The sequence below is a fragment of the Plectropomus leopardus genome, chromosome 9 (assembly GCF_008729295.1).
Source record: "Plectropomus leopardus isolate mb chromosome 9, YSFRI_Pleo_2.0, whole genome shotgun sequence".
Lineage (NCBI taxonomy): Eukaryota > Metazoa > Chordata > Actinopteri > Perciformes > Serranidae > Plectropomus > Plectropomus leopardus.
Genome location: NC_056471.1, coordinates 16,283,927 through 16,304,253, shown reverse-complemented (window position 1 = coordinate 16,304,253; position 20,327 = coordinate 16,283,927). Strand labels below are relative to the sequence as shown.

The 20,327-nt window shown below is 39.7% G+C and overlaps 2 protein-coding genes across 2 annotated transcripts; one reads left to right on the top strand and one right to left on the bottom strand.

The window, feature by feature from the left end:
* The first annotated feature begins 1,245 nt into the window (after nucleotides 1–1,245).
* On the top strand, nucleotides 1,246–16,327 carry si:ch211-203d1.3 (protein phosphatase Slingshot homolog 3). The gene is made up of 17 exons (XM_042493294.1): nucleotides 1,246–1,369; nucleotides 3,146–3,304; nucleotides 4,905–4,942; nucleotides 5,038–5,224; nucleotides 7,653–7,768; nucleotides 7,909–7,977; nucleotides 8,705–8,770; nucleotides 8,886–9,068; nucleotides 10,092–10,185; nucleotides 12,071–12,199; nucleotides 12,434–12,480; nucleotides 12,638–12,784; nucleotides 13,634–13,834; nucleotides 14,014–14,230; nucleotides 14,336–14,437; nucleotides 14,555–14,641; nucleotides 14,879–16,327. Exons 2-17 carry the CDS (start codon nucleotides 3,257–3,259, stop codon nucleotides 14,999–15,001), a joined length of 1,854 nt encoding a protein of 617 aa, XP_042349228.1. The 5' UTR covers nucleotides 1,246–1,369; nucleotides 3,146–3,256; the 3' UTR covers nucleotides 15,002–16,327.
* A 43-nt stretch (nucleotides 16,328–16,370) lies between these two features.
* On the bottom strand, nucleotides 16,371–19,809 carry mrpl18 (mitochondrial ribosomal protein L18). Its single transcript, XM_042493295.1, has 4 exons — nucleotides 19,541–19,809; nucleotides 19,264–19,432; nucleotides 17,280–17,514; nucleotides 16,371–16,647 (listed from the first exon to the last, which is right to left on the bottom strand). Exons 1-4 carry the CDS (start codon nucleotides 19,626–19,628, stop codon nucleotides 16,570–16,572), a joined length of 570 nt encoding a protein of 189 aa, XP_042349229.1. The 5' UTR covers nucleotides 19,629–19,809; the 3' UTR covers nucleotides 16,371–16,569.
* Between the last annotated feature and the right edge of the window lie 518 nt (nucleotides 19,810–20,327).

Here is a 20,327-nt window from a genome sequence, read left to right as displayed (position 1 = left end):
CAAAGATCAGGAAGTATTTCACTTGTTAGTATTGCGCATGCGTGGAGTTGCAGCAGCCAGCACGCAGCGGGTTGGTCCAGTGACCTCGTCTCTGATGGGCGGCTTTTCTTGGCATTTCTATATAAATTTAACAGATATATTTTTATGTCAGAAATATAAATAAAAACGTCACTTGTCTGTTGTCGTGTTGGCCAGCATGTCAGTTGTAAAAATTAGCTGTAAAAGGCTGTAATAAAGTAAAAATATCATCAGTATATTACTATTTGACTCTGTGTCGTTCTCTAGGTTTTTGTTTGTAATTAATTATTTAAGAGTAAATAGTCATTCACACCAAAGCATCTCATCCTTGTAGGGACCGGTAAGGACATGGTTACATTTGTGATTATTCTTCCTGGGACAGTGTGTAGGGGGAATAAAAAAAGGACTGGACAATAACGCAAGAACTACAAGTACTGGAGCCTGTAGGGCTCATTCTGATGTTCACAACTTTCTTTTTAGTGGTAGAAGAAGTATTCTTGTTTTATACCACAGCACAGTGTAGGAATACAACAAATAAGTGTCTGCAACACTGAATGGGTGTTGCAGACACCAATTACACCATTATAATTGTTTTTTAAAATGTCCAGACACATCATGTGCAACAAAGTCTTCTGACAGAAAAACCTGATCTTAAAATTATATTATTTCACCAAAATCATTTTGTTCTACGTGTCTTATTTAGAATTTGACAGAAAGTAAACAGTTACCACAAACTAACCAGCATGCATGATATGCATGAAAGTTTTTTATTTTTAATTATTTCAGAATTAAAATGTGGCAGAGGGATGGTTATGCACTTCCCCAAGTCTTTCAGAGACGCTCAAGAAAAAAATATATTTGTAGCTTCTAAGTAAAGAACAGTCCCTCGTGCAGGAGTATTTTAACATTATAGTACTGCTACTTTTGGCCTACTTTACTGTATAAATAATCTAAATAGCCTACTTCCTGCTGTCAGTCACCCTGAAATATGAAACAAGAATTTTCTTGTTATGAAGTTGTATATTTATAATTGATAAACAATATATAATTTCAACATATAATTTAAAATGACTCAATTTGCAGTTTGTCTATTTGCCACCCCAGGGCTGTATTTTAAATCATCAGCAAATTAGTCATTTTGTTTTTTCGGTCAACGTGATTAATAATTTGCCTGCGCGTGACGTCATCGTCCTGTCCCTCATCCTCCTGTCCTCGTGCTCGCCTGCCGCAGCTGTAAATGGTGAAGTCTTCACCCTCGAGAGCGACAGAGGGCGGAATAAGGAGCACCCAGTACTTAAAAACAAGAAGCCTTCAGAGCAGGAAATTAGAGAGGGAGCAAAGTCTGGGAGAGGTAAGCAAATCCATTGTCGTCTTTAGTTTTTTTAATATATAATAATGTCAGTATCGATGAACGTTACCGTCAGTGCAGGTTGGACTGGTTGTGCCAGGCTGCGCAGCTTGTTGTTTGTGGTTTGTTGCAGCAACGAAGCGCGGTCCATTTATAGCTCGTTAGTCAGGTTCAAAACACTTCTTCATGATTACTCACTTGTTAACAATGCAATGATATTAATATGTCTATTATCTGCATGCAACGAGCGGAAGCCGTATCACAGATCTGCTGTAATATAATGCAGGCGTTACCGCACTGTTAATGCCATAGCGATGGTCATCAGTCCAAAGACTCCATAAATCCTTTATGGGATGAAATGTACAATATAGCCTACTTTGAATATAACATTACTTCAGATTTGTATGTGCATAGTAATCTGATACACATCCTTATCTGCCAGACTGTTGCTACTTTATACAAATTATTACAGACTATGCAATAAACACTAGAAAAAACTCTACGTATAATTTTGTTCCATCTTATTGAATTTGTATGTTTTTTTAAATCGTCTTTCTGTCTTTTCTATCTCTTTATTTTTTCATTTTAAACACAATAAAATGGCGTGGCATGTGAGGAATGCAGTTGCATTCCAGGATCATTTCTATCTTAAATAGGAGATGTGGATAAAATCATCCATCATAGTTTGTGGAATTTCATACTTTCGTGCTGATATGTATCAGGAAAATATTACTATGACATTTATTAAGTGTTAATTAAATAACCCTTTTATAGATTAAATAAACTGGTAAAATGTCTGACTTCTGCTACTCTGGGGAGGTGAATTATTAAAATATCAATGCACTTCATAACATGGATGCAAAAATCCTGTAAATCTGTTAACATTATTAAGAAATGATGGCCTAATACAACCAGAGATGAGACAAAGTCTTCAGCAACATCCACACCCTGTGCTGTAGGCCAGTGATTCCCAACCGTTTTCCTGATGACCCCCGACACATATTATGGATACTTTATATTATATTCAATGCATAACAATGACAGAACAGATCAGCTGATAAACTGTAAAGTCGACCCAAATAGTGAATGCAATAACTACAGGAAGTTTGTGTAAAATGAGCAATTTGGATCTATTTAGATGAGGTTATTCCCTGTGAATATTGCATTACAGAAGAGTTTTTCTGGTATTTTAGTGAATTTTTATGTGATTCTGTCTGTATTATGCTTTTTATTCATAGTTTTAAACAATGCTACATATGTACAAGCCTTTTTTTTTAATTGTTTTCTTCTGGCTGGCACTTGGCCATTGCTTCATTAGCCCTTTGGCTATTTTAACTGTGTATTTTTCTAATTCAGGACGAGTCTGTTTAGTGGAGTGAAAGCTCTGTGAATTTAGATCTAGCTTCTGTTCAGGTGTTCTCTGTGCCCTTAGCCAGTGAGATGATATCTTGAGTAATAATAATCTTAAGATAAAAAATAACATTCTCTTAGTTATTTCATAGAAATGAATGAAAATGCTGAGGCCTTCTTTGAATACTTTAAAGTTATGTAACACACCTTAAGGGTAGGGACACGCTGGCTGAGAACCAGTGCTAATAGCTACATCCTTACATTCTCCAACCCTATCTCTACTGGATTAAACAACCGTGAAACAGTCTGAAAACTGCTCCTTCCCTTTCACAGGACACCCCAAAGCTGACAATTAACATCCTCTGACTCTTCTTTAGGAATCTCTGGTATTGGCTGTAATCAAACCAAAATATCTATGTCTGATTTCAGATACCATTCTCCCCGCCCACAACACGCTTTTGGCTGAGGAAACCTGCAGAGCCTGTCTGAGCCTGCCAGCAACAGCAGGTTTAGTGGAGACAGAGCTGCACTCGACCTGCGATGGCTCTACTGACCGTGCAAAGACTCCCCTCCATCTCCACCGCTCCAGTGAGTTCACTCATCACTGCACTTCTTTGCTGTGCACAAACAAGTAGGGCACTTTTGAAATCACGCCCTATGAAATAATTCACCTTTAGTTTTACAGAAAGTGATTCCAAACTATGAGAGAGATGGTCATGTTGGACTCTACGAGTTCTGCATGAATCAAACCCGGACGTGTACATTTGCCCGAGAGATAATGAGGTTGTCTGGTTTTTCAGTGGCTTGCAGAGATGAGATTGCATTGATGGGCTTACAGGGCCGAGATGTCTCAGATCAGAGTGATTTAGCTCCCATTCGCATTCATTACAGTGATGTGATTGGATCACCTTCTGTCTGTCTAAATGCTCACTGCCACTGTAGTTGTTTAATGCATATAAACATATCAACACTGTATCATCAGCCTCTGTCTTTAACTTGATCTCCGCTCATTCTGTCACTATCACGAAGATGATTTACATCCAAAGCCTGGCTTTTCTTCTGCTCTTCATCATTGCCAGCTAAATGACCTGACTGTGGGTCCAAATTTCATTTTTTTGCATATTTTGTCACAGTATCTAATCACTTTGCTATCTTAACTGTGTTCTCTCCTTTTTTTTTCCTTCTACAAACCCTCATCGTTCCTCTCCTGGCTCCTGCCCATTTCTCCTCTTTAATTTCTTTTTTTTTTCTTGACTCTGTCTGGACTTGTCAGTTGCGTAACAGGTAACGTTACTGTCTCATGTTTCTTTTTCTACACCCTTGTTACTACTGCTATTTCTCTCTCTTCCTTGTTTCCTTCTCCTTCCCCTCTATCGCATTGTGTTTCTCCTTAATTTTTTTTCCTTCTACGATTTCACTCCCAATATTGTTGTTTTTACCCCCTCACCCCCGCTCTCCGTGTCCTCCTCCCTGTGCTTACATGTCACTCTTTGTGTTTGTCTCCTCACTTCAGCCTTCCACTGCACTTTATCTGTGTCGCACCATATTTCACCAGAGAAATTACTGACATTTTTTCCAGCCTTTTGTGTCTGCAACCTCAACAGGAAAGACATCACACACACTGTCTCCAATGTTCCCGGAAAACTTGTTACAGTGTTTCAGCACTTTTCTTCAAGTTAGAAGCGGACCATTTTTAGAGCATTAAAGCACCATTTACTCATCTTCATTAGTTTTTTTTTCAAGTCTAGCATCTAATTAGAACTTTCTTTGATGTGGGCATGCGTCAGATATTTTTAAGGATTCAAAATTACTTAAAGTTGTTTTGGACATAAAGGCTGCCACATAAAAATACATACATAGTGCAAAAACAAAAGTAAAGTGCATAGCACAGACAAGTGAAGACATAAAGTGCTTTCAAATACATAAAACACTTCCTCCTTATTTCCTGAGTTTAGGAAATTCAATGATAGTAGGATGAAAGAGTTTTTATATTTATTTAGGTATCTCCTGTTGTGTATTTTGGATTACAAACAGCTTGCAGAACAGACACATTACTGTCTGCTGGAATTTATAGAACAGGCCTTTAAAAAGAAAACTTTAGAAAACTGTATCTCACACAAACACAATAGAGGCTGATGACTGCTATTGTCTAGTCTTCTTCATGAGGTGTCTTGCATTCTTTTTAAAGGATGAAAGCCTCCAAAGAAGAGGGAGACTTCAGAAAAGGTAAATGTGCACCAGTTTTCATCTAATCTCAGTCCTAACAAAACGATTCCCAGTTATAGCGGCATTATATTAACTGGTCTCTGTACCATCCGTAGGGAGAGCTTTGCCCTCGTGAAGGGCGCTGTCCTCCTGCTGGAAGAGGGCGAGAGGGTGGGCGTTGATGTAGAGAATTCTACCGCTCCAACTTCTCCTGTGAAGGAAGGAAGTAAAGCGCAAGACATGCGACACAGACACCTTCACGCCATGGTTGAACAGCTCCGACCAGAAGATACCATCAAGCTGGTGAGGCCTCATGTGTTCATCGATATTAAAAAAACATCATAAAAACAACATGCAGTTGGAATTTTGCTTGGTTAGCTAAGTAAGCTTGTACCATTGACATGTATAATCATATCTGAAGTAAAGGTCATTGGTATGTTAGATTAATAATTTTGCTCCTCTAACACAAACACACGTGGGAGCAGTTCTGACTATTGGACTAATTCACTTCTTGTGTGTTAAAACTAGTCTGTAAAAGAAAGTAAAGTATGATGTATTTGTCCAGCGCTTTTCACATAGATCATAAAGTGCTTTACAAGGGCATTTAAAACACACAAGACAGAAATCACAGAAGATCAAATGACCACCTGAGCCACAAATGTACAAGTGCAAAACTAAGAGCACACTGCATAATGAAAAAACACAATACATGACAAGAATACACACTATAATTTGAAGATACAGACTTAGTGAATACAGGTTACCCATACACTTGTCTAAACTGGTGTAGCTGGCTTTTAAAAGAAACCACAAGGTCAGCATGGTGAGCGTGGGCAAAGCATCCCATAATTTGGTTGCTATGGCCTCAAAACTTAGCTCACCACAGGTCTTAAGGGGTGTAGGGGTAATGTGCGATTGTTTATTTATTACTATCATTTGACTGAGAGGAGGAAAGAAGCCAATACTTTGCATGAGGGGAGCAACCATTTCTGGAGCAACAACCAGAAACTCTGTCTTATCAGCACTGGGCTGATTGATGCATCAGAGCAGGCCCTCTGAATTCAAAACCTCACACACTTATTGTGAAAAAGACCTGTAAATTGAAGGTAGCAGCTCCATGATAGTCTACTATGACACCACAGCTGCAGAGGATTGCAGTAGTTTTTACTTACTTATTGTAACTATGTGCCTTAAACTCTCAATGCTCATTTTGTGATTACAGAACCACAGTTTAAAAAATGTAGTCTGATCAAGCTGCCTATTGTCGATAAGTGCCCTTTGCAGTGCTGTGCATTCAACGTAAGTCATTGAAGTTGAGTGAAGAGTGCTAAGCTCCTGTCTAGGGCTGGGCAATATGGGCTGAGAATTATATTGCAATGTTTTTATGCTATATCTCAGTACAAGAAGTATATCTCAATATTTCTAAATCTCCAAAAAGCACTAAATGAATGCTATAACAGGGAGACAGAATTGAACATGACTTTTTTAAAAAGCCAAAATATTTCCATTTTTGATCAATAATCATTAGTAATGTGGATATAATGACTAAGCGGGTAAAGGCAAATATTAAAACATAAACTGATAAGTTGAGTATTTCACTTTACTTTAATGCAGGAAAAAACACCATTTATTCCATATAACAATATCTAAGACAATGTATAGTCTCATATCTCGATACGATATATATTTTTTAATTGCCCAGCCCGTCTTCTGTCAAAAGCATTCTGACTGATGCACGAGGGAAAATGTCTTTCCTAAAAATCAGCTTTTACAGTCCAACAACCTTCCTCCAATTTAGTCATATTCTGTTCGTTGCCAAGGACAACATCAATGCAGGTCAATGTTTATAATAAACACTTCAGCTGAATTTCACGCTGACGGACTATACTGGTTGCTTTGCATGTTCCAGTCCATTACTGCAAAACAACATCTTGCTGGTGCTTTCCAAAGCATTCCACTGATTTTTGAGAACGACCACTACATTTTGCAAGCAGGTCCAGGATTCTTTAATGCTCTAAAATAATGCTCTCCAGGGATCTGAATCATTCTTGTTGTGGATAAACTATCACGCTGAGCATTTTAGTTCAAATTATTTTTTTTGCTTCAGTTGTGCTATTACTGCATGGTAATACAGCTGAAATACAAACATGTATATCATGAAAAGCTTACAGAAAATAATTTATTGTTCAGTAGTCAGCTCCTAAAGTCATGGGTTTAAGAGCTTCTCATAAGGACACAATAAACACTTTCAGCTCTATTACCATGCAATTGTGGAACTTAGTCAAAGAAAAAAACAGCTGACTAAGTGTGATGGATTACCCAGAGATATATATTTAAATCAGAAGCCCTGTACATGGCAGGAAAACAACGAATGGGTCGAATACATGATGTTTGCTGTAGAAAAGAATACTGTGAAATATACTACTGTATCTGGGAGTAATGGGCTACAACTTGAAAAGAAAGTGTGGTCTTTTAAGTGGACTATAGCCAATATCTGTGTTTCTCTGCAAACACAACATTCATGTCCCTGATTTAATTTTTCCAGGAAAGCCCAAGAAAATACACTGCACAGGATATTTTGTGCTGTGTGTAACCAGACAGGATTATTTGGTTAAATGGGTAACTATGGTTGCCTACAAAGTCTATTACTTGTACTTGTCCACCTTTTTGTCTCCCTTCTGTCTCACACATCCTTTATCTCCCTTCTGCTCTCCGCACTGTTATCATTCAGGCAGTGCAGTTAGAGTCCGGCAGCTTGGTCAGAATCAGGTATCTGATCGTTGTCTCCACCCTCAGCAGCAAAGAAGAAAGCATCCTGCTTGGCATGGATTTCCCCAGCTCGGACAGGTGTGTGTAACTAAGGTGCTGGTGTCGTGTGTCAGAGAGATAAGATTTCCACTCAGTTAATAATTTCTGATTTGGCTTTGACATGTTAAACTTCCTTCTTTGTCTATTTGTCCATCTGTGTCCTCCCTTCCTGTCTGCAGCGATCACTGCACCATTGGCCTGGTTCTGCCTGTATGGAGCGACACACAGGTGTACCTGGACGGAGACGGGTAAGAAACATTTAACAAAGGGTATGCAAGTGTACAGAGGAGTTTGTGGGGCGCAGCACAGATGGTGCAGCCTGATGCCTGGGATTCTGGCCAGAGATAATGTGAATGAGTAATGGTCTCTATTTATGGAGCTGAATCATTCTTCATGAATTACAACTGCTCCTATCACTCACTCAGGCCCTTACATAAGCATCGAAATTATGCGTTTTTACCATGAAATGAAAGTAAAGTTCTGTAGCCTGTTGGTATGAAAAAAGTGAGAGTCTAGCAGCTGAAAACAAACCCCAAAACATCTACTCCAACACAGTTTTAGTTAAAATTTTAGCATAACATGTTTTGATTAAAATAGTTGAAGCTGTTTTTGGCTTGTGGCCATGCATCAGCGTGCTTTTGGGCTTAAGGACACCGTGAAACTGAGAGTTTCTGATTTGAGTTTTAACTAGAGTGCTCTCGCATGCTGAGTGTTAAAAAATGAAGCTCTGATTAGCTGCCATGTCACACCAGCATGTTCACCCTCATCAGGCTGGTTCACACCAACTGTTACCCCCCCCCCCCCCTCACATTTTCATTCCCCGCTTTCTTCTCAAGAACCGTCACTAATTTACACTGAATAATCTTTCTGTCTTCTTCTAATAACGCTTCTTATCAGTGTTACTTCCTCAGTTCTTTCTTCCCGTTACTGCAGCTCATACTACTGTCTTTTGTTCTTTTCTTGTTTTGTCCTCAGTGGTTTTAGCGTGACGACAGCTGAAGAGACCAGAATTTTTAAGCCTATTTCCATGCAGACCATGTGGTGAGTGACTGCTGACACTCACATATTAATCCCACATATTAATCCAGTTTGGCTTCTTTCAAAGGGTTTGAAGTGTCCTAATATACACCGTCTTCTGTCCTTCATATTGTGTAAGGTCAGTGCTGCAGGTGTTGCATGGCTGCTGTGAACGGGCGGTCAAGGCAGCGTTGATCCCAGGCAATGGCCTGGAGTGGGCTCAGCACTACCAGCAGCACACCGAGTCAGACCGCCTCTGCCTCAACGAATGGGAGGCCATGCACGACCTGGAGTCGGTCCGCAGGGACAGCAATGGACAAAGGTAAGAAAAGTACTAGTGCCTCAAAACTTCAGATCCCTTAAAGTCTTAAAAGGCATTTAATTAATCAATCTGAAAATAAGGCCTGAAGTGGTATTAAAATCAATCTTTCAAAAGTCTTAAAAATGCTAAGACATGGGAAATATGACTTTTTTTAACTGTTTTTTGTCCAACATTGCATTGTAAAATCTTAAAATAATTGGTAACTTTCTTTAAATCAGTGGCTGATCAATGGTGTGTGGAATTAACGTCACCAAAAAGTCACATTTTATGGCACAATAAATATTAGGGCAACATTATCTCTAAATAAATAACTGATGCTGGTTTTTGAAATTTTAGTTTTCTGCAAATCTACTCTTATCTTTCATTACATTTCACATTAACAAATCTTTAAAAGTATTAAATCCCACTTAGTTTTAGCTGTAGGAACCCTGGTGCTTTAAAGCTACTTAAAAACACAGATTCACAATAGCCCTCTAACTATGTAATTCGCTGTCTTGTACATAATAGTAAGCATATAAAAAGTAAGAGAAATTAGTTTAAATCCAAATACTAAATATTGCCATTTTAAGTTTGTGTAAACTCCTGATATCGGGTGTTAATTGAAAATTTCAGATTTAACTCTGTGAACCAATTTTTAAAAATCTGCATCAGTTGTCCTACCCAAACATTTGCAATCAGCCTGTTAATGCTGTACCAGGAAACATAACCACCACTATCAGTGTGTCATTCTTTTATTTTTCAACTGTGGTGGCCCACACTTTTAATGTGCTGTGGTGTAATTGTCCACTAAAACTCTTGTATATGCTCAAGAAAATGGTCTGTTTTCTAATAGTTGTGAGCATTTATTTTCATTTAGATTTTTGTGGATGCTTACAAAGACACTCAACTTTGATATTATTTATGCATTTTACCTTTACAAGACAAATTTCCAGTGGCTTTAAATGTGAAAAAAATGAAAGATGTCATCGGCTCTTTTTGCAAGTGTTAGCTGTACTAATGTTTCACTTTTTCTTGAACTGGAAGCACATCAGAACGAATGTCCAATGAGGCGCTGATCAAAGAGCACCTGAGAGACATCATGAGGACTGAAGACCTGGACCACCTCACGTCTAAAATGGTAAGACATACAGGCAGATGTAACACTTCTGCTCTCTATATACTAAACGTGGGTAGGGCCCCGAGTTCTTTTAGATTAAATCACTAAGATGTTATAGCAACTAAGCCTACACTTAAAGCCCCTGGTTCGCCAGCCTTCAGTTCATCTGGTGAAAACTACGACCCCTTTCTCGTCGTCTTTGATGCAGTTTATTTCTCACCATTGTGGTCTTCAATGAAACACGCAAGAACTCACCATCTGTGTCCATAAACATCATATAAATAACTTCTCACAACTACCATCAGCATGATATAACACGGCATGACTGTCAAAAAACTGTTTGCGCGCCTCCATCTAGCAGCACACCTTCCTGCATGATGGTTCCTACCTATATTGACACACATCTAATACCAGGACAATGACCCCCTCAGGTCAGGTAGCATCCTGCATGCATTTTATGCATTTTACTAATAATGAATCACAGTCAGTGACCTTAGCTTTCGTTTAGTGTGACTCAGCTCATTTTATCAGGAGAAACCAGTCCCCTTTAAGTCAAAGTATCAAATAGCATAAAATGCTTCTCAATCAAATAATCAAACACCAAACAGGGACAGGGTTAAAAAAAAAAAAAAAAAAGTCTATTATTATTTAGAAATGTAAAATAAAAAATGTGATTTTTTTAAATTATTGTGTAATGTACCCTTTATCTCAAATGTACACTTTCTTCTTAAAATGCACCACACATAAGACACTTGGGCCCACACTTAACATACAAGGCAATCAAAAACATGAAAAAAAAACGCCTAAATGGTCGTTTCACTCAATTAAGAGCTGTAAAATAAACAAAAGTACATGGTTCATGTCTACCTGTCTGTGGGTGTCCCCACATGGCGAAGGGACCAGCAGGACAAAGACGATCCTTCTGTGTCTTCTCCAACGGCTTTTTGGCTCGTCCACACGTCGAAAACGTCGCATTAATGTCCTCAATTAGCTGTCTGCCAATTAATGGCCTAATGTCCCTTCACTGTGCTAATGAATGTCCCGTTTAGCATACTACGCTAGCTAGCCGTACACACTGTGTGAAACAGCCGAACCAAAGTCCACCTCTGAGGCTTCTGCTGCTCACATGAACCGGCAAATATAATACCGTCGCGTTGACAATGGAGGAATTGGTCCACAAATTGGTATGAAGGTCCGATAAAATGTTGCTTTTGCTAACAAAGCCAACAAGCGTCTCCCTCCGACGTCTCCACAGTACGCCGGCGCTCCCTCACAGTCTCGCTCCCTGATCGCGCGCGCCCATCTCACGCGCACAGGCGTCAACCAATAGGAATACAGTGTTAAGAGTCCAGCTCAGTTAGCACAGTTTTACGTGTCAGGCTTCACCAAAGCAAAAAAACCCTTCAAAAACACATATTGTAACATGTTAGCAAACAGTTGTCTATTTACATACAGGAGACAGAGTGCGACATGTGTGCTTCTGAACTCTGCTCTGCTTTCAGTACTGTTTTTGGGTGTTTTTGCTGAATAAAATAAATAACGACCAGCTGTAGCTATAACAACAACGTTTTGGGCCCAAAAACCAAAACAACAAGCATAAAGAGATTGACTAGGTATTGTCCTTTTTAAACTTATTCCACAATGCATGCCAAAGATTTTAGACATGAAATACATCAAGATATTTTTTTACCTTGTTTGTGTACATGAAATGACTTTTCATCTGTTGTAATTACTAAGAACTCTTCTTATTTAGACACTTGTTAATTTTTTTTTGCTGGGTTACACAGACATAAAGAGGAAGTTGGCCTCATAAGTCAGATGACTCAGAAGAGAAAATAATAGGTAAAAAAAATATAAGAGAATGAAAGTATGCTTGTATGATCTGATTTTTCTCTCACTACTGTAGGTGCACTCTGCCCTGAAGACCAGAATAGGCTTCGACATGAGACCCTATAAGGAATACATTGACAATGAGATCCTGGTCACCATGGCTCAGATGGACAAACCCTCCAAAATATTTGACTATCTGTACCTGGTGAGTGATCGCTGGAGTTTAAAGTTAGTAAAAGCATTATTTTATCATGGCAAGAAGTAATTCTCATTCTTTAATCAGTAAACTGACAGAAGTGTGCTTTCACCAGGATGTTGTCATGTGACTGTAACTTCCCCTTTGTGGAAGGTCTGTGTTAACAGCGATAGGGAAGACATCTCTGTAGGCCCTTTCCTTTTTACCCTTGACTGAAACTTCTCTTTCTTTATCTGGTTTCAGGGCTCTGAGTGGAACGCAGCTAACTTTGAGGAGCTGCAGAAAAACAAGTCAGTGTTTCCACCTGCAGCATTTTTATGCAGCTCTGTGTATTGTTGCTGTCCATCTCTATTCCCCACTGTCTCATGACATGGGTGATACTGAATTGTGCATTGTGTTTTGCTGAGTCACCAACGTGACTCTTACGTAAGTTTGTGTGTTTTTCAGTGTGGGCTACATTCTGAATGTGACGCGGGAGATCGACAACTTTTTCCCAGAGTCCTTAACTTATATGAACATCAGAGTGTACGATGTGGAAGCCACCGACCTGCTCTCTCACTGGACCGACACATTTAACTTCATCAACACTGCGAGGTAGCCCAGAAACCCCAAACACATTAGATAACACTTAAAATCCAAATTTTTATAAAGCCATTAAGCAGTCTCTTCCAGCTTACAGTTGTAGACAAACACATTTCATATATTTCATTCATATTTAGATTTGTCCAATTACTACAGTAGACGTTGAAGGGAAAATTCACCACATCCTCTGTGGATATGCAATCAGTGCTGGATGTTTTAATCGTTCAAAGCAAAAGTTTAACAGAGTCACAGAGGATTGATACCACACTCACATCTGTCTGCCAAATATTAAGCTTGGCCTGGTCAGCTTAGCACAAAGACTGGACGCAGGGGAAACAGGAAGCCTAGCTTTGTCCATTGGTAACAAAATCTGCCCACCAGCACTTCAAATCTCATTATTTCTGGACGATTTCTTGGCTCTTAGCAGTTGCCTGGCAACCAGCTAGAGACCTCAGGAAGTTACTGTGCCTGGCCAAAAACTAGTCCCAAATATAGCCCACATACAATGGTGTTTTTACATTATATAAAGATTAAACAAACAAGATTTACTGTATTAATTAGTGAGTTTTAGAGGTGCTGGTAGACAGAGTGAGGCTAGCTGTTTAGTCCCATTTCCAGTCTTTAAGCTAAACTGCCAGCTGTAGCTAAATACTGAAAGTGCACCCATGAAAGTGGTGTCTAACTTTCTGCCAAAAAGTAAATGAGTGCATTTTTCAAAATACTGAACTACTCCTTTATATCATCTAGTCTGAGTTGTCACACAGCAACTTTCCATGCAGTTGGTTAGGCTATGTTTCCTCTATTTGTCAGCTTAATCTTTAAACCACTGAGTGAGTTTCTCCGGATCTCTGTGTTTTGCAGGAAGAGCGGACAAGCCGTGTTGGTGCACTGTAAGATGGGTATTTCTCGCTCTGCGTCCACAGTGATCGCCTACGCCATGAAGCAGCAGCGCTGGTCTCTGGATGTGGCGTTGACCTACGTTAGGGATTGCCGGGCCATAGTCAAGCCCAATGAAGGCTTCATGAAGCAGCTGCAGACCTACAACGGCATCCTCAACGCGAGGTCAGGCATGGTGTTTGTCCTAATGCTGTGTGAAGATCTGTTTTCCAGACTGAGCAATGACAAAAACTCTGCAGAGATGAAAATATAAAAGTTTTTTGAGTTTGCTGCTGTCTATGGCTTGTAAGGGATTTATATGTGGGCTCTTGTAGATTGTGTTTTATGTTTCTTCATGATTCCAGCCAGCAGCGTCACAGCGCACTCTGGAGGCGAAAGTCAAGAGACCAAAGACAAAAGTCAATACGCAAGGAGGAGGAAGGGAAGGAAGAAAGCCCAAAAGACGAGGAAGAAGAAGATGAGGAGGATTATGAGCTGGGTGATGAGGATGATGCAGAGAGTCTAGATGAAAAAGATTCAGGTAGCTCAGATGAAAGAGATGAGCCAGAGGGAAACGCAGAGGTAATCTGTTACATCTATGATATCAGTATTTTGATATTAGTAGATTTTTTTTACCTTTTTTTTTTTTTAAATCTTCAATCCTTTTATCTTCCTAATCTCACTCAGGTGTTTGAAGAGCCCGCCCCCCCGTCTGAGACCAAGGAGGGGCCCGGGCAGACAGGGCCAGACAGCACTGGTCCTGTTATCACAGTCAGTGAACCAGAAAAGGTGAACACAATGTACTCACACAAACACGATGCATCTGAAGCTGTTTATCTCCGCGTGTCTCTTTTGTGGCGCTCCTTTACTAGATCTTTTAATGTTCTTTTTCTTTCTCATCTCAAGGTCATTCCGAGCGTTAATCGCAGCGGCAGGATGAACCTCTTCTCCCTCATGCAGTCCATTAGTGATGAGGATAAAAGTTGTGAAAAGGTAAATTAAGTCAATTAAGTGCTTAGCTTATGTGCAGGTATTCCAGCCTGCTTCTTATGACTGGAGGCATGCTGACTGACATCTGTTGTTTGTAATACACTGACAGTGGATGAGCATCTCCTACAATCCCTCTTCAAAAAATGAAAACTATCCCTTTAAGATTGATAAACTGTCAAAGTGGAATTCATTTTTAGCCGCTTCATAAGCTGCTCTTCTCCTTCTTTGTTGCTCTCAAAGCTAATTGGGAGTCCGAGGCGGATGCGTAGCCAAGGGCGACGGAGTCTTACTCACCAGAAAGCATGTGTGGATGTTTCACCTGAGCCACGGAGTCAGCCGGACGCCAGCCAAAGCAAACCCTAAAGTGATCAATGAGAAGAGCAGGGAGTTACATGAGGGAGGCGAGGAAAAAAAATCCTGAAAACACCTGAAGGAAAGTGTGCACTGGTAACATGCCAAGGTTTTTCTACACTGATACGCTCTGGCTTTATATTTTACATTATCAAAAGTTTTAATTTATGTATCACTGCATATCTCTGCTCATTATTATAATGGCTAATGGTTCACTGCTGATAAAAGGATTTTGCTGTAATATTAATACACCTGTGAAATCCAGGGTATCTGAAGTCGTTATCAGTGTACATTGCTGTTATTATGGTTTTTTCAGTGTTTTTAGACCACATGCAGACGTAGCAGTCTCTCTCTACATGTAGTGCACCTCCCTCGTCCCTTCTTCAGCTCTCACATCACCACCTCAGAGACAATATCTATGCAATTACTGTCCTCCTTTCTTTCCCTCTGTATATATAAGGCTGTATGCTGCCAATACAAGATAGACAGTTTTAAATGTCTCTCATATTCTCACTCATCATAAGTCTTTTTCACAAGACGTTCACTGTATCTAAGCTGTGCATCATGGACCAAGTCAGAGCCAGTTTTATGGCAGAAGCCTGTTTGCCAAACAATATATTCCTTTGTGCCAATTAATTACTATATTTCACTGAATATCTTTATCACATCAGAAAAAAACAATGTCACCCATTTTACTTTGATTCATTCTTGTTTAAACACCAGGGCTGCACGAGTGCCTTCAACCTGAGAATGATATACGACTCTATGCCTGGTGTTTTTTAATGTTTTTACTACGAGGTGATTGCTGCATATTGTATGAATCTTGTAGTGTTTCTCTGATTGCAGTATAAATATGACTTCCCAAAGTTTTGCATGTATGCATAATTATATATGTATCGTCACAGAAATGCTGATGAGCTTGGGTGCATGTTATGTGTTTTTATACCAACACGTGAGAGCAAAGTGTTCAGGGTTTTCTCATGTATTTAATGGATTGAGGTAAATTATTCATAATACTGTCCTCAGACTCACTGGATGCTGATGTGGAATTTTTTTATTTCACGCTGGTGTTACTTTTGATCCGGTGAACCCAAGTTTAAAGCTTACTTAATTTAACCTGCATGCTCCCTGTTAAAGAAAACATGCACTTTATAATCCCACAACACACACAGAGTCCCCACTGCCTGAGCCAACATCACACTGTACTATGAATAAAATGTTCGATTATTATATTTTAAAAAATCTTGTCCACATCTTGTGTTAAGCTCTCCACTGTCTGCACCTCACTCTTGTTTACAACAGGCACTATGAGTGGAAAAATAAACGATTATACACAAAGCAAACGTGTTGTTTCTTGATTTAAAAAATACACCACAGCTGCTTCCGTTCAGAAACAGTTTAATATCAACAAGAGACAAAGCGCAGTGACAAGCAACTTTACTTTCAGAGCTCATTTTGTTTCTCTTCAAATTGTCATTTCCTGTATTGCTTGTCATCCTTGTACAGGACAGCCAATTCACAAAATAGCAGAGAGCAAGGGATACAGAGGACATTTTTACGAAACAACAGATGAAATTAATTCAGGTATCGATGTATTTCCTTCTGGGTTCAGTGAGCGTGACTCCTCCCTCTTTCAGTGCTTTCCTGAACGACTGAACCTGCGACAGAGAAAAGTCAGGGAGACGAACATGAGGCAGGTGATGACTTTAAAAAGTATTTCACTGCTGTAGAGGCAGTCTTTACATAAAACAGGGATGTCTGTGCAGTAGAAAGACACAAATACTCTTGAAATTGGTGCAGAAAAAAAACAGAAAAGGGACTGGCATTTGCTTTTCCGTAAGAAGTAGAAAACCTACAGCTACCAGAATGCACTGCGGCACACCGGACAAATGAATGCTCCCGCTCATAGGTGACATAATGCAGGCTTGGCCTATTTCATAGGAGCTAATATAACAGCCAGCTGATAATCAAATTACAGTTCAACACTGCACTAAAATATGTTTCTGAAAACATTTTAGGTGAGAAATAGGCAACGCATGAACAGAATCTTGGTTTATATTTGATCAGCAATTTGATCTGAGTTGAGTGGCAGGCATACGAAAATGTGGAAGTACAATTTGTAGTTTGAGCAATAGCCTGAGAATGAGAAGTTTGCCACAGTTGATTTCACGTACTACCCACACTGCTACGATACAAAGCTGGTCGAAAATCAGCAAAGTATCCCTTTAAGGGATAAAAAGAAGACATACAAATGCATTTTCTAACAGCAGATCGAACTGCGTGCACTCACAGAGTCAGAGCGGAACGTCCAGGGAATCTCCTTGTACACCATCCTGGTGATCCCAGCTCGCTTGCATCGCTCTGCCAGCACCTCGCCGATAGCCTGACACGCTGCCACGCAGGTTGTGGAGGCCAGCTCCCTCTTAATCCCCCACTCTTTGGTTGAACAGGTGATCACAGGGACAGAAGAGCTCCTGGAGTACACACGTGCTAACACATGGCCCTGAGAGCGAGTAAACTCCAACCTTAAAAGACGAGACGGACAAACATGTTACACAGAAGTGAGAACAGGAGGAGGAATACAGCGAATTGGACCTGTAATCAGCAACACAACACAGACTAGAATTATCCCATACCCAATTATCCCACAGATGTAGCGACTGGATAGGGGTTTCTCTGAATGTATGATGTACAGAAGTGTATGTCAGGGCTGCATATGGTCGCTTATTGTATAGTCTTTCTGTTTATTGTTGAGAGCTTGAGGATGCAAGACAAATTTCTGTGAAAACGGACAATAAAGGATCATCTTATCTTATCAGACCTGTAGAATTAAATGCCTGGTAAATATGAATTTATGTAGTTATGACTTCTCTTTGAGTACTCTGAGCTCCCTTGAAATTACAATCTCAGTCTCATTGGGACTAAACTTATCAAATTAAGGTTGTATATAAAGAATGTATGCCACAGTCACAGTCACTATAAATATAAACACACTGTAAATACGGCCAAATCCAACTCCTCCATCTCATGTATATAAAGCAACCTGTTACAGGAATAATTCCATGTTTATTTCAGCACCCTTTGCACTCTGCATGACAATACTTTTATCTTACTGTCTACACATTTTATTGTATTTATGTTGTTGTTGTTGTTGTTGTTGTTGTTATAATAAATATATATAAACACTCTTTCATATGATTATATCCGTGCGTAGTGGTCAAATGTTGCACTTGTCCAGCTTTGCTGTCCTGGTTGTTAGCTATTGTGTCCATTTCTTTCTGTGCAAGTTCACTGAGTTGTGCAGCAAAAACCGAAGTAAAACTCCTTGTGAATGCACACACTTATTTTGCAGGTAAAGCTGATTCTGATTCTGCTCAGCCACAGTTTAATAGAGACTCGAGGGAGTGAGAGAAAATTAGTTTTAAAAAAAAGAGAGGGAGAGGTACTCAATGCTGCTTTCCACCTTAAACTAAGAGTATTCAGTCCTCTTCAAAAAGTCAACTTATTTATTTGAGACAAAAGTTAAAACAAAAAGGTATGTAAGTCAAAACTCCAGTTCAAGGTCTTCTGGGTAACACACCTAAAAACTCTGTTCTTCTCTGTCTGTCTCAATCATTCCCCTCCTCTTCAGGTCCCTCACCAGGGCAATCAGCACCCTGGCAGCCCGCCTTCTGGCTGATTGTGGGTCTTGTAGTCTTTGACTGGATGCCATGATGGTTATAACCCTTGCTGCAACCACCAGGAGGGACTGTATCTCCCTTCAATGGCTCTACCTTTCATGACATCACAATACATAAATATATCTAATTTTGTTTTGGAGGGTTTTTTTCTAAATATAATTTTGTGCTAGATTTCTCATAACTTTCTTGTACATCATAACTTCTTCCCGTGTTTTTGAAATAAATCAAGCCAATTTGCTTCAATTTCAAAGGGGACCTTTATCATTTTGATTAAATAAATAAATAAAAGATGGATTAATTAAGTTATATAAAATGCTTATGGCAATTAAGACTTAAAACTTCAAATTTACGGCTATTTGATTACCTTTAACGCCTTCTATGTATAAAATAGATTTTTTTAAAGACTTTTTAAGGACATGCAGACACCCCGTGTGCATATTTATCTTCCTTGAATATGAAACTGACAGTTGACGTTGTTTGACAGCTTGATTAACATCAACATTTATGTGAAACACTTCATTTCACATAACAGCTATGGTGTACGATTATCCAAAACAAAAGAATGTTTGTGTCACTTTCTGTCAGCACACAGACCTGTGGTAAAACTCCCGGGGAGGCCAGGAGGTCTTCCAGCCCCGCTCCTTCACAGCCAGGGCCAGCTGCTCCAGGTTCCGCGGGTTTCTGTTCACAAAGGTCGGGTTCACGGCCTCGTTTTGGTCCGCGCTGGGCTCCGGCTGAGCGGCTGTTTGACTCAGACACCGAGCTGGACGACACAAAAACAGGTTGGACAAAGCATACAGATGAACACTACGCCAGTATGTGACGGTAAGCTGCTATAAACTGAGCTGCTGATGAAAAACTCTCCTCTGACCTGTCTGGTTTGTGGCCACGGCGGGACGACACCGCTGCATCTGAGCCAACAAAAGACGAACACTGCGGCTAATTTCTCCCAAAGCCATCCCCTCCTCCTTTATGTGTTCACCTCATACACTTAAATGAAGTCTTGTCAACGAGCGCAATGGACGCTATGTCCTTAAAAACATTAAAACATGCTGACTTTAGCTATTTAGCGAGAATTCAACCTGACATGTGGAGCGCCATCTTTGACATTCACACAACATCCGGTTCACTTGGTGCTGCGTTTAAAGCAGCAACTAGAAACAAGCGCCGACACTTCCGAACGTTCCGCTCGCACGGGCCTAAAAAAAAATCCATATATGCGCCTCTAAAAAATAGTGGAAAACAGATTGAACTAGTGCCGTGCAGTTTGAAGGTGCTTGTACTTTCTATTTTATAATTACATCTCACTACATTTCAGAGGTACTTCATACCCCTCGACATTAATCGGACAGTAAATTCATAGATTTAACATACAGCATGTGAAAAATCGAAAATATGATGCATTATTCGTGATTATTTTGCTAACAGTATAATGGGTGGTTAAAAGTAAAGCCGTTTGTCACTAGTTTATCAATAAAATGTCAGAAAATAGTGAAGCATTTCCTGTGTAATTCCCCAGAGCCCAAGGACAAGCAACAAATTCTCTCACATTCAAGAACCAGGAAACCTGCAAATGTGTTTGTTTTTCCTCAAAATTACTAAATTACTGAAATTACGAAAAGTATTAGGCTATGGAATTATGAAAATAGTTGCCAATT

Coding starts and splice junctions, on each gene's coding strand:
- si:ch211-203d1.3 (XM_042493294.1), top strand. CDS start 3,257: ATGGCTCTACTGACCGTGCAAAGACTCCCCTCCATCTCCACCGCTCCA. Junction 4,943..5,037: donor AGAGGGAGACTTCAGAAAAG/GTAAATGTGCAC, acceptor TACCATCCGTAG/GGAGAGCTTTGCCCTCGTGA. Junction 9,069..10,091: donor AGGGACAGCAATGGACAAAG/GTAAGAAAAGTA, acceptor TTGAACTGGAAG/CACATCAGAACGAATGTCCA.
- mrpl18 (XM_042493295.1), bottom strand. CDS start 19,628: ATGGCTTTGGGAGAAATTAGCCGCAGTGTTCGTCTTTTGTTGGCTCAG. Junction 19,433..19,540: donor CGTGGCCACAAACCAGACAG/GTCAGAGGAGAG, acceptor TGTGTCGTCCAG/CTCGGTGTCTGAGTCAAACA. Junction 16,648..17,279: donor GGACGTTCCGCTCTGACTCT/GTGAGTGCACGC, acceptor TCTCTGTCGCAG/GTTCAGTCGTTCAGGAAAGC.